Source organism: Xenopus tropicalis, chromosome 7, assembly GCF_000004195.4.
Source record: "Xenopus tropicalis strain Nigerian chromosome 7, UCB_Xtro_10.0, whole genome shotgun sequence".
In the NCBI taxonomy this organism is placed as follows: Eukaryota; Metazoa; Chordata; class Amphibia; order Anura; family Pipidae; genus Xenopus; species Xenopus tropicalis.
This window is the reverse complement of record NC_030683.2, coordinates 38,682,043-38,696,258: the sequence shown is the minus strand read 5'-3', so window position 1 is coordinate 38,696,258 and position 14,216 is coordinate 38,682,043. Positions and strand designations below refer to the sequence as shown.

The following is a 14,216-nucleotide window of genomic DNA, read 5'->3' as shown; positions in this document are numbered from 1 at the left end:
TCTTATTTTTCTCTATACAGATTTCCGTTCAGTGTCATTATGGCTCAGTTTGGGGTACAGAGGAATGCACCTAATTGGGTGTCCCAAATTACAGCAGCAGTGGTGTCTCAGCCAGGTATATTGCTCCAGTCCTAAATAGCTTATAATTTATCCGTGGCAAAATAATGCAGTTTAAAGGAGATGGAAACTTCAAATCACTGACCCAGACTCCCGCCCTGACGTCCCCAACCCTTTATACTTGCCTATAAATCCCTGCTCCTGCCCACTCTCCTTCCTGGAAGCCAGCATTGATAGCAGATTTACATGCAAAACGGATGAAGCAGAAATGCAGTCCAGGCTCCCCTGTCATCTATTGTTGACACTCTATAAATAATTAAAATGAGTGCTTAAAACACAAATCCATTGTTATAAATAAGGCCATTAAGCAATGTATTGTAGATGTAACACATTCTATGGCTAATAGAGCAATTCTGTTATGGCATAAAACACAACCCAAGAGTGTTTATGGGAATAAACACCAAATGGTTTGGTTCCTGTTGAGTTAGAAGGCCGATTCTATTCAAACATTTTGTTTTCATACGATTGATACAGTATTGCATATTATTATGGGTAAAAAAATGAACCCTAGTTCTAAATAATGTAAATTCCAACTCTTAAGAATTCTTTTAGAAGTCTCTTTTCCATTATGCAAGTATATACCGGGTCTATAGAAGTGCTTCTCATGTCTTTTTACACAGTCCTGTTCTGTTGTCGCTACTTTGGTGGCTGCCATCATCAAAAAGCCTTGAGGTACTTGAGGCTTGCTCTAGTGAGGAACAAGCTAATTTAGGGAGGCAGGTTAATATAACAACATTTTGGGGAAGGCTTCATCCAATTTAGGACTGAGCCATGGTATGCTAAGAAAAAAAACCTTGGTATAGTTCATTCTGAGCCTTGGTATACTTAGGACTGAACCTTCAGCCTTTGATATTCTTAGGAGAGTTAGCCTTGGGATGCTTAGGACCTTGGCATCAGGGGTGGGCCAAGCAGACCGGGTGCCCTAGGCAACCCGATCGGCCACCTCGCCCCTGCATGCACGGTTCTGGGAAGTGGGAAGTGCGAGGGGGGGAGTCATTGCCCCCACCGTGTAATGACAACCGGTGGGGGCAAGAGAAGGGAGAGCGGCTGGGGTAGGCAGGAGAGGTTTCTACCTGACCCAATCTTTGCACCCTGGGCAGGTGCCTCTTCCGCCTACCCCTAGTTCCAGGCCTGCTTAGGAGGGCAAACCTTGGTAACCTTGGTATGTTTAGGATGATAAGTCTTGGCATACTTAGGGGGGCAAGCCTTGGTATTCTTTATCATTTTATAAAAGATCAACTCAGAGTGATAACTTTTTTAGAAAACAAAAAACCCCAAAGTAATCCCATAATATTAAATAAGCCATATTTAATTCTGATTTCAGTTTGCACTGATTCTGCCTAGAAGCATGATGTTTTAAATGTATTTTTTTATATTGCTTTGCTTCCCAGTGTTAAGGGACCCAGCTGTTGTTGAGCGAACAAATCTACTGAACATGGCAAAACTCAGCATAAAAGGTCTCATTGAATCAGCTCTCAGCTTCGGTCGGACCCTGGATTCGGATTACCCTCCTCTTCAACAGTTCTTTGTTGTTATGGAACATTGCCTCAAGCACGGTCTTAAAGGTATGCACAAGGTGGTTCTGTAGTTTATTAGCAATCAGTGATTACTGTAGTGTGTACTCTTCAACTGTAAAGCACTAAATCAATGACCGATTTCAGTTAAATTAATAGAAAGTAATAAATTGGTAAATTTGTTTACAAGTTACCAGGTCCGTGTGCAGATGAAGCATAAACTAATTCGTATTTGAACTTTGTTAGCACCAAGAAAAAGAAGGAAAAAAATCTATGCAATGTACTTGTTTTGTATGCTTCAGCATATCATTAAATACAAACCTGCTCCATCTATTGAACACGTGCAGCCCATTTTTAGAAGTAGCTATTTTGATTTTGTACTTGCAGAGATGTAAATTAGTGGTGACCAGTATGAACAAAACAGTAATGGATAAAAAAATATATCCTTGCAGTCTGTACCAGCTGCAAAACTGGGGAACTATTCTATCATCCCGATTGGGGAATTCTGGGTATTGTACTTTTGTAGAAGAACATCCTTGTATGCATATTGTTTCTTAATTTCCAAACAGAAATTGCATTAGTAGTTGGACTCTATTTGCAAAATAATGATTTACAAATGATTATTAAAGGGGTAATTTACCTTTAAGGTAACTTTAGTTACAGAATGCCCTAGTTTTGCCAACCTTTCAGTTTGTCTTCACTTTCATTTTATTCATTCATTCATTTTTTATAGTTATGGAATTATTTGCTGTCCTCTTCTGCATCTTTACATCTTTCAAATGGGGTTCACTGACCATGGCAGCCAAAAACTAATTTCACCAGAATAGAAGTTTTACACAAGCAAAATCCAATGGTTTGTACTCAGCATCACAAACACTATTCTGTAATGCTGAACCTGACCACACTAACAGGAACATATGATTTTGATTAAACAGGCCATTAATTTTACCCAGAAGCAAGTAACCCAGAATAGGAGAACCCAGACAGTGTGCAAGTGACGCAACTAACACAGGAGTGAGTGTTTTCCAATTGTCAGGGTTATACCTAACATGACCTTTGTGTTTTGTCTTTGAAGATGCTTATGGTTGACTGCTTCCAATAATAGTAGGTCTTGCATATGAGCACTACCCTGCTTCCTTATTTCTTTATGAACATATCTGTTTCTAATCAGACCAACCCCTACCCTTCCTGTTCAAAACCCATACTGCTTAGAAGCAAAGAGGCCATATATAAGGAGAGAGGAGCATGTATATGATGTATAATGCAAAAGAGCTATGAATATCCTATAAATTATATGCTTATAAATGGTGATGTCAGTTATAATCGGTGCATAAAGTATCACCTTTTGTAAAATAAGATGATATTGGAGATCCATGACCTGTATTAAAGCACTTTGCCTTATAATATCCTTATATTTTACAAAAGGGGGTACATTATTCACTATATAAATCTATTAGCCCATTCTTTGTATAATAATAATAAAGTAGACCATTCCATATGGAAAATTCCGTTACGGAATATCCTTAAGCTATAGAAGAAGAGCAGAGCACAGCAAAAGAGAAAGAATATGGGAATTAAAAGGGAATACAATTACAACAATGATATATGTATTTCAAGAGATTATAGTGCATAGCCTATTTATCATCAAGTTAATTACCAGTAAACGTTGTAGAAAGCGACAGCAAAATTAAGGCTGAATGTGACCCTCATTAATTTGGTGATCCACATATGTTTAAATTAAAAATAACTGCATCTAATACAGTGCATGCACACTTTTGCACAGTTGTATGATCCCCATGTAGTGACTAGCACGTACAGTAAAATGTCTGCGATCCCCGGAAAAAGCAGCCAAGAAGGCAACAAAGAGCTTGGAGGCCAAGTTCCATGGGCTGGTGCATTTTATTTGTATAGAATATCAGTAAGCAATTGCATTCATTGGTTGTTGGCACCCCTATTGAATTCATTTGTATTCCAGCATCAAACATATAACTATCATAAACTTCATTGTTCTTTTTGCAGTGAGAAAAACATTTCTGAGCTTTAACAAAACAATATGGGGTCCTTTAGAGATTGTGGAGAAATTGTGCCCTGAAGCAGAAGAAATAGCAGCCAGCGTTAGAGACTTACCTGGACTCAGGTACGCTAATTCTAATCCTATTGTGAATTAGTTTGTGGGACTAGTGCAACTAGTGCTATTCTAGTGAAGCACCACTTATTATTCTGGATTCTTCTGACATAAGCAATGCTATTAGTCTGTTTTGCCATTTCCTCTTTTGTAGAACTCCACTTGGCCGTGCCAGAGCTTGGTTGAGATTAGCAATGATGCAGAAGACACTGGCAGATTATTTGCGGTGCCTAATTATGCGCAGGGATCTATTAAGGTTTGTAACTTTAATATTTCTCAACTGTGTTACCTTATATTTGGCATGTTTAGCAAATGCAACACTGATGTTTATACAGTTTAGTAGTCAAATGCATTTCTGTATAGGAACCAGTTTAACCCCTGCATAATAAAGTTTATAAATTAATGAGCCACAAAGGCCAGTTCAGAGAACATGAACAATTAATTAAATATATATTTTTCTATCAATTTGGAGCACTTAAATACTGAGCAGCTTGGGTTTATGTAAACAAAATGTTGTTGCAGAATTTGAACAAATAATAGGAACAATTAACAAGAGAATTATTACTTCTGTAACCGGTCGAGTTATTTATACAATTGCTAAGCTACATCTATTGAAGGACAAGGAAAAGGTTAATCAGTGATAAAATGCCTATTTGTCAGGCACCCCTAGTGATTATAATCACTAACCTCTGCCTTAGCCATTTTTCTGAAACAGAGCAGCATTTTTGAGAAATGGAAGACATGTTTTGCCTGGTCTACTAACACATATGAGCCATTTAGATGTTTGTAATCATTGCTGCACTAAATCAGTAATAGCTAGCTGCTGATTTGGTTGTTTACCTGTAAAGTTATATATTAATGATGTTTATTTTATTTCCATCAGTGATTTTTACGAAAACCATGCTGTAATGATGGAGGAAGAAGGGACAGTCATTGTTGGAATGTTGGTTGGATTAAATGTAATTGATGCTAATCTTTGTGTGAAGGGAGAAGATCTAGATTCACAAGTATGTACCAATTGTTCATAAGTATTAAGTGTGTGGGATAAACATTTACAAATGTATCAGTCAGTGCTTATGGACCAGCGATCCCCAACCAGTGGCTCGTGAGCAACATGTTGATGTTACTCCCAGTGGCCTTAAAGTAGGAGCCCATTTTTACATTTGGTATATATATATATATATATATATATTATATATTTAGGCAATCAATCAAATAAAACTCCACTTCTTCTGGTTAAAAACACACAAATGACAGCAGTATTTTGTGAAACTGTCATAAATCATATAATATATTTCTAATATCATAAAATATATCATATTTGACCCACCTTCATTGTGATTTTAAAATGACAACATCCTTAATCCATATTACTTTGCTAATCCAATCCTTTCTATGCACTTACATACCTAGTGACCCCTGGCATGCTTGGGATGCCTGCAAACCCTGCAACCCTTGTAATCAAATGTTGCAATTGACAGTATCTAATCTAGAAAGAAATCTATAAGGTTTGTAAAGCTTAAATCGTTTTTAGCAGATCTTGGCCTTGTTGCATGATCCTCTACCTGTATAGTGGAACAATATCTTATCTTTGAAGGTACACTGGGGTCATCGCTTATGGACTGGTTGTCTTCTGTCTGTATAACTTGTATTCTCTATAAAACAGAGCCATATAATGGTGGTTGTTGATTTTATAAACAGATATACCGTATTTTTCAGGTTGGGGTGATTGATTTTTCCATATATTTAAAATCTGAAGAAGATGATCTTGACAGGGAAGGAAGGTATAGTAAATTATTATTAATAACATGTATTTATAAAGCACCAACATATTCCGCAGCACTCTACAAATAGGTTTATACATTAAATGTACAGAATTACATGCAAAGCAACCAATAACAGATACAAGCAATGAAGAGGGCCCTGCCCAAAAGAGCTTACAATCAGTAAGGAGAAAGGGCTGAGACACATAAATCGACTGATATTGCTAATATGACTTATTTTCCTCATCTCATCTTCTCATTTTATTTTCCTGGTAAATCTCATTATTTTTCGATCTATAAATTAGGATTGTGCTGCCTAAGTAGGGAGGTACGTACCTATATTTTTTCTTTATTAAATAATTAGCTAAGCAGTCAGGGCAGCTGAACTTTATTTGTGGGCATTTTCTCGTAGGAACACCCTTGTATTTAAATATTCATGTATCTCACTTACACACATGTGTTTGATATGTTTCACTTTTATGGCACCCAAAAACATTTTCCACTTTATATATACTGTATTTATACACATTTCTGAAAAGTTTTTTCTCTAGACACTGATGAATTCCTTGTGTATGAAATTAGGCTACTGAGGTAAAAGTATCTTTTGCCAGGCCCAGACTGGCAATTTGGGGATTCTGGCAAAAGTGAGAGGGGCTGCTGTAAGATGCCATAGACAGCTTATTGGGCTGCTGGGAAGAAGTTTGGGCCTCTGTGTAGTTAATATATCAGGGCCTTATTTGAATCCCTGTCCAGACCTGTCTACAGAATGTCCATGCTATAACCCTCTCCTTTTGCTCCATATTAGAGTTTTCTTTTTTGTCATACTGGGCTCATTAAGACATAATTAAGCTTTATTTATTTATTTTTGCTTGGTTTGTTTCCCTTCCTCTTCTCTGTCTACTGTTATTCGCCTCCATTACAACTCATTTACATTTTTTTGCTTTTCATACGTCACTGGATTCACCTTCTGTGTACCCTCTGTCTTATTACATTTCAATAATGCTTATCTTTATATTAGAAACATGCAGATTGCTGCAATCTTGGACCAAAAAAATTATGTTGAAGAACTCAACAGGCAGTTAAGGTACGCTGGTTTACATGTATTTGATACAAATCCATTTATCATACATTAGCATGAATATCACTGTGGCTTCCATCAGAAAAAAATAGCTTTACATGACATGTTTTTATATACCTCTTTCCTAACTTTATACAAAAGCCTTTGGGGTGTGTGTGTTTGTGTGCATATTTGTACACTCAGTGCCTGCTCTTCACTTCCTATATATGTTGTGTATATATTATGTCAGCTGTAAGTGTTGTTGGAGGAGGAATAATGGTCTGGGCTTTATATTATATTTTTGGCTAGGCCAGAATGACAGTGGCAGAAGGTTGGGTTTAGCCATGTGTAAAAAGATTGACTTGTGCTGCACAGTAGAGGAAAATGGGAAAGTTTCCCTTACTACACAAGTTCAAATCTACATGAAGGATTGTTTCTGTAAGTAAAATGGCAAAATGAGACTGTGAGAGGAAGTTACATTTTCAAAAGAAAAGCACCAGTCCAGAGAAAAATGCAGCAGTTTCATTTACTGGGAGGTGCCTAACATATTGGAATCCCTAGACAATTGTACCCAGTCCTTCCAAATGTATTGATAAAGGAATGTGGTACTGAGTAAACCAGATGCTGCCATAAAGTTAGATTATGTTTAGGTTAGTCATGTGATTCCTAGCCATGCATGTATTTTTTGTATTGCAGTGATGTTATGGGGTTTTTTACAACTATAACGTGCAGGAAGTAAGCAGGGTGCAGTATGAACAATACAAGTGCAAACACCCTGGGATTAAAATACAAAAGTAGTTGTTGTTTTTATAAGCCATGTTCAGGATAGACTCTGTGACCCTCATGTTAGGAAGCTTAATGTTTGGGTGTGGGAACTTTACAATGGTCGGGTCAACATATGAACAAATGTGTTCCTGCTGGAGAATGGTGAGCAGACTAGTCTTGCGCACTGAGCCACAATTCCAACAAAGCCTGATGACTTTCAAACCAGTAAAATGGTGATTGCATTTCAATTTCAACTTATGCAGTCTTTGCACACTTAGGGGCGTATTTATTATGCTGTGTAAAACTAATTCGCCGAAAAAACGGAGTAAAAAGCTGTGTAAAATAAATGGAAAAGATCGCCGTCTGAACGCTGGATATTAAGCCGCATATATCGCCATTATTCCGGTGGATGAAAAAACGCGTAAAACAATTACGCCGATTTTACACCGTTTTTACGCCATTTTTACACGGCGAAGCCTGGCGGTGTGCCGAATTTTCTCACCATTTTTTACACAGCATAATAAATATGCCCCTTAGGGTGAAGACACATGGAACTACTTAGTAGCAGCTACTTGCCACAGCTACTAAACACCAGAAAATACCCTGCCATTGACAATACTGAGAATTGCCTCTGCTAAAACACACATAGGGACAATTATCAGTAAATGATCAGCCATGTCTATTTTAGAAGCCACGACAAGTAGTTGCTACTAGTAGCTCCATGTGTCTTTACCCTTATAGGTGACTGGCTAATCTTCCACACTCTCCTGAGCCTTCTGTATATGTACATTTCAGTATGTCTCTATTTAATCAAAGCTCTTGAAAGTTGGACCTACTCCTATAATTTACCCCAACCCCTTACTCTGGCATTTTGAGCATCATTTTTCCTGGCAGCTGGCGCTCTGAGCGTCACATTTCAAGGCAGCCATCACAGGCATACACTGGCATAATGACTTGCAGGTTATTTCAGTTAGTGTCAAAGGGGACAGGGGGGCTTATTCAACTACTGAAAAACATGGAATTCAAAGCAGCCCCTTTGTCATTACTGAAATTACCTCTTTATAGGGCATAACGCAAACCTGACTAAAGTACATAGTGTACACCATAGTTTGAACAGTATAATTTGCACTGTACATAATGCAGTCTGATTCCTGTTCCTTTAGATATGTTGTCCTTGCCTTTCTGTTTTAGTGGCACTGTGAGCAGCCTCCACACAAGAATTGACACTTTAGAGAAGTCCAATACTAAACACATTGAAGAGGTACATGCATTTCAACATCCAATATCATTTTTGCTTGACTTCTATAGTTATTTTTACTATTGAATGTATTCTAATTGTATGGATTTTGTTATATTGGGAATGGTAATACAAGTCTTTCATTAAACACCAAGACAAAATTTTTTTGCCCAATAACTGATGCAGGTATGGGATCTTTTATCCAGAAGCCCATTATCTAGAAAGCTCATAATTACAGAAAGGCTACCTCCCATAGACTCCATTTTAATTAAATAATTCAGTATATTAAAAATGATTTCCTTTTATCTTTAATAATAAAACAGTAGCTTGTACTTGATCCCATCTAATATATAATTAATTGGAGGCAAAACAGTCCTAATGGGTTTTATTCATGTTTAAATTATTTTTAGTACAGGTATGGGACCTGTTATCCAGAATGCTCGGGACCTGGGGTTTTCCGGATAAGGGATCTTTCTGTAATTTGGAGCTCAACAATTTAAGTCTGCTAAAAATCATTTAAACACTGAATAAACCTAATAGGCTTGTTTTGCCTCCAATAAGGATTACCGTATATACTCGAGTATAAGCCGAGTTTTTCAGCACCAAAAATGTGTCGAGTATATGGATTTGAAAGTAAGAGTCTGGCAATCCCCTCGCAACCCCCCCGTGGACGGATGGATGCAAGGACGAACGTGATGCTGTGCACGCCCCCCTCCTGTTACTGTCTCTATAACGGAAAATCTGGCATCTCGCGAGTCACAGAAACGTCTCCTTCACCGTGCTTAAAAAACTGGCCTGCAGTATTCTAGCAGCACAGCTTCTCTCCCAGCATGCCTCAAGTGCTTCTTTCATGAACCGCAGGATCAGGATTATTTGGAAAGGAATATTCTAAGGAAGACAGAATATTTTTTAAGAACCTGATATATTTTCAGATAGTAAAAAGACAGGCCTTTGGCAGGAAATTAATTGCCTTAGTGTATCAGCAGCTGTATAGTACTGTCTATCATTCTGTTATTCACTATACAGTTTACCCAACATTCATTCATTTTGGTAGTTGACTGTATTTTATATTTTTGTTTTGTATTTTTAGTTTGTATTTCAGTGTGTGAAACATATTAATTCTGCACTGGGTGCAGTCTGTGCGTTCAGCTAACCTAGGACCCTGTGTCATGTGGCTGTCAGGGCCACTGCCAGCCACTAAAATCTTACCAATTTGGCACACAATGCAAATGGATAAACTTGCCACAGATCAACTTTCTTATGTAATGTGTCATATACCAATTTTCTAAATTCCTTTGTGAGTTCATTAACTAGGACTTGCCTTATACTCGAGTATATGGATTTGAAGATGTAAGTGTCTGGCATCTGTTGCGCACGAAACCCTAGGCTTATACTCGAGTCAACGCGTTTTTCCAGTTTTCTTAGGTAAAATTAGGTACCTTGGCTTATATTCGGATCGGCTTATACTCGAGTATATACGGTAATTATAGCTTAGTTGGGATCAAGTACAAGGTACTGTTTTATTATTACAGATAAAAAAGGAAATAGTTTTTAGAAATTAGAATTATTTGCTTATAATGGAGTCTATGGGAGATGACTTTTCCTAATTTGGAACTTTCTGGATAACAGGTTTTCCGGATAAGGAATCCCATACCTGTATACTTGTATGGTGCTCTAAATTACTGGAAACCCCCAAGTCATGAGCATTCTGGATGACAGGTCCTACAGCTGTATATGCTACAATAATAATTAATATGTTGTGCATTTGTACTATATTTATATGGCTATAATCTCACATTCCATATATTATAACTGGCCCATTCTCATGTTCCATATATTATAACTGACCCACAATGTTACACATGGCCATGAAGAGGGCTCAGTAGTTAATGTAGTAAATATTCAATACATCAATATTGTTATACATCAACATCACTTGCTCATTGTGCACATACAAAAGTGACAGCGCCAATTTGATTTCTGTAAATGTTTTTTTTTTATATGTACCAGGCGAAATGTTATTATATAATGTCATAGCTTATTCTGTGCTGTTCTGTGTGTGCATATAAGTAGCATATAGGCAATAACAGCTTTGACTTGGCTAAAGAATTTGCCCAAACTTTTTGGGTTTAGGCTGTAGATCTGCTAGAGGCTGTGAAGGTTACACTTATGTTTTCATCATCATCACCACAATAATCCATAAACAGAGCTGTCTACGTGGCAGTGAATGAAATGTTGGCATGAACCAATGAGCCCACCTAGGTCTTTGGGTCAGATAACAGTGCTGTTAGGATGGGTACTGCAGCAGCCATGTTTAAACTTTACTTTATTACTGATGTTCTAAATTTCATGATAGATTACAGAAGGGTGTACATTACCTATTATAATATATGCATTGCTACTTTAGAAAACATAATTAAAATACACCTTTAACGACTCCTTTTTAACTTTTTTCTAGTTTTTGGCATGGCATTAAATTGTTCCCCTACAACTAACTATTGCACTCGAATAATCTGATGTCCTGTATATAACTTGTGCTAGAAGCAACATATCATAAGTCTAAGACAGAGTTATGAAATAAAAGGTGCAGTGTCTGCTACAAGGCTAGTCAACAATAGAAAGTAACAGCAGGTAGCATTCATTGGTCCCTTTTATTGCATTAGGGGGATATGTATGCCTGTAGTTAGAGCCTAACATAACAATACGATTATACCAATGTCTATGTGTGTGAGCCATTATCTTCTTTTATTGTAGCTGGCTATAGCAAAAAATAACATAATAAAACTTCAAGAGGAAAATCATCAGCTGAGAAGTGAAAATTCAATGCTCCTAATGAGAGCACATTATCATTTGGAGGTATAAACATTTTATCTATAATATTTAGTACAAATATAACCTGTGAGAAGGGGTGGGTGTGTAGCTTCCTAACAAAAGGGACACTTGAGCCTAAAGCTATAAAGCACTGAAGCTCCAGCATGAAGTAACTGTGTAGGTCTACATAGCAGGTAAATGCAGGGCAATAATCCACCCCTACGCCCTAACAGCTTTCTGATGTGCCTTCCCCTGAAACGACTGCGTCAGCCCAGGTGCAGCCACACAAAGCGGATTTTGGCATGGAAACACTTGTATGCATTTTTGATGCAGGGGTGGATACGTTTATCCTCAGGCTGGGAATCTGCCTGGTGTGGCACTAGTTAACATTTATATTTTCACTAGAATCACAGCTTGTTGAAGTAAAAAAAAATAAATCAATAGCTCAAGGGTTCCCTCAACACCCTGTGTTAAAGGAACAGTAACACCAAAAAATGAAAGTGTATAAAAGTAATTACAATATAATTTACTGTTGCCCTGCATTGCTACAACTGGTGTGTTTGCCTCAGAAAGACTACTATAGTTTATATAAGTAAGCTGCTGTGTAGCCATGGGGGCAGCCATTCAAAGGAGAAAAGGCACAGGTTACTTAGCAGATAACAGATAAACCCCCATTATATGGGGCTTATCTACTAGTTATCTGCTATGTAACCTGTGCCTTTTCTCCTTTTTTCCAGCTTGAATGGCTGCCCCCATGGCTACACAGCAGCTTATTTATATAGTAGCTTTTCTGTAGCAAACACACCATTTTTTTGCAGAGCAATGGCACATAATATTTTAATTACTTTAAAATGCTTTAATTTTTTGATGTTACTGTTCCTTTAATAGGTGCAGTGCACTTGTGCTTAAAGAATTGCGAAAATTCTTTAGGCACAAGTGTGAAAATATTTGACTCCATTTTGTCAGATTAACAGCAAAGAACATACTTGTTTTTGATGAATCGGACAAAAGGGTGCAAGAGTCACACAGTGCAGTTGTGTCTTATTTAATGCCTGCATTGCACACACAATGAATTTGGTGCACTGCGGGGAAGAAACATGGTGATTGCTTCTGAAAGTGCATTTACTGCGTCAGAATAAGCAAATGCACCATTTTGTGTCTTGCTGAAAAAACCCAGGAGCATTAAAGAAAATAAACAGGGTCTAAATAGAACATGAAGGTGGGTATAAAAATGAATCCAAATGTATGTAAAGGGGAAAAATAGGGTTGGCAGGAGGGACAACCACTAAAGTTATCAGTGTTTAGAAAAAGAAAGAAAAGGCATAAATGAAACTGTATGGGTAGATGGAATGAAACAGGAAAGGAACAATAAACAGAGTATAGTAAAATGTAAGTGGATGGGCAGGGGAGACGTGGGAAGGGGTGAGAAATAGAGTGCAGGGTACAAGAGAGAAATGGGGACTAAACTAGAAACAAAATAAAGAGAGAATTAGGAATAAAGGGATTAGAACAGTGGAAGAAGGCAGAAAATGGAACAAAATGCTATAACTGGGATTTGGTGAGGTTGCCAGATGAGCAGACCTTCTCCCAATAGCAGGCTAATTTGATCATTCACCCCTAGGGCCAACAGATCAAATTACAACGATAGGTATAGGACCCGTCGGACTGCATCAGTGAGCCAATGTGGTCCCAGATCCAAGGGGAAAATCAAACCTGTCTAATCGACACCTGGGGGCATATTTACTAATCCATGAATCCGAATGGGAAAAATTTGGATTGGTAACGAACATTTTGCGTTTTTTTCGTAGCCGTTACGACTTGCTTGTAAATTGTCACGATTTTTTCGTAGCCATTACGACTTGCTCGTAAATTGTTGCAACTTTTTCGTAGCCATTACGACTTGCTCGTAAATTGTCGCAACTTTTTCGTAGCCATTACGACTTGCTCGTAAATTGTCGCAACTTTTTCGTATTGAGCGCTCGTAAACAGCGGGGAAAAACTCTTGCGACTTTGCATGATTTTGGAAGCCTCCCATAGGGCTCATTGGCACTCTGCAGCTCCAACCTGGCCCAAGGAAAGTCACGATACTGAAGCTTGAATAAATCTGAAACTTTCGTACTCTGCGCGACGGCTACAAAAAAGTTGCGACAATTTACGAGCAAGTCGTAATGGCTACGAAAAAGTCGCGACAATTTACGGAAAAATCGCAAAATAACGATAATTATGAAAAAAATGCATTGACGCTTTTCGGACGTTCGTGGATTAGTAAATGTGACCCCATGTCTATTTTCAGCCAGATATCGGCCTGGGAGGCCCCTCTAAGGGTCCCCATACACAGGCAGATTAGCTGTTGAACTGGTCTAATGGACTTGAATCGGCAGCATAAATCTGCCCGTGTATGGCCACCTTTAGCTTGGGTGTAAGATACATCAGAAAGCACATTTGCCTGGTATCAAATACTCTTGATGGGGAATTGCTGTAAGGTAAAATATCTCTCTGTCCATAGTGTTAACGAGATTAATTGATTGTACATTTTTCAAGGCCATAAAGCAGAGTGCAGAAGATGAACATCCAAAGCGACATTCAAGACATGGATTGTGTGATCTGTATGCCGATTCCTGTACACAGCATCAGGAAGATTCACAAATAGAACATGTAAGATGATTTTCAGTATAACTAATAAGAGCCTAACCCCTATGTAATAAAAAGCACTATGTTTGCCTAGTAGCAGTAACCCATAGCAACCAATAAGATGTTTTTAAACAGGTGACCAGTAAATGCTACCTGATGATTGGTTGCTATGTGTTTCTGCTCCTGGGCAAACTTA

The 14,216-nt window shown here is 37.9% G+C and overlaps 1 protein-coding gene across 3 annotated transcripts in view; it reads left to right on the top strand.

Moving 5' to 3' along the window:
* Window positions 1-14,216, top strand: part of rufy2 (RUN and FYVE domain containing 2) — a 28,847-nt gene that overhangs the window by 7,293 nt on the left and 7,338 nt on the right. For 2 of the 3 annotated variants that reach the window (XM_012966565.3, NM_001016214.2), the window contains 10 exon segments: window positions 21-115; window positions 1,509-1,682; window positions 3,651-3,768; window positions 3,911-4,012; window positions 4,640-4,763; window positions 5,476-5,540; window positions 6,538-6,603; window positions 8,533-8,602; window positions 11,333-11,434; window positions 13,931-14,044. In XM_012966565.3, coding sequence (XP_012822019.2) covers window positions 40-115; window positions 1,509-1,682; window positions 3,651-3,768; window positions 3,911-4,012; window positions 4,640-4,763; window positions 5,476-5,540; window positions 6,538-6,603; window positions 8,533-8,602; window positions 11,333-11,434; window positions 13,931-14,044 — 1,011 coding nt within the window. In that variant the 5' untranslated portion in view covers window positions 21-39. 3 annotated transcript variants of the gene reach the window in all.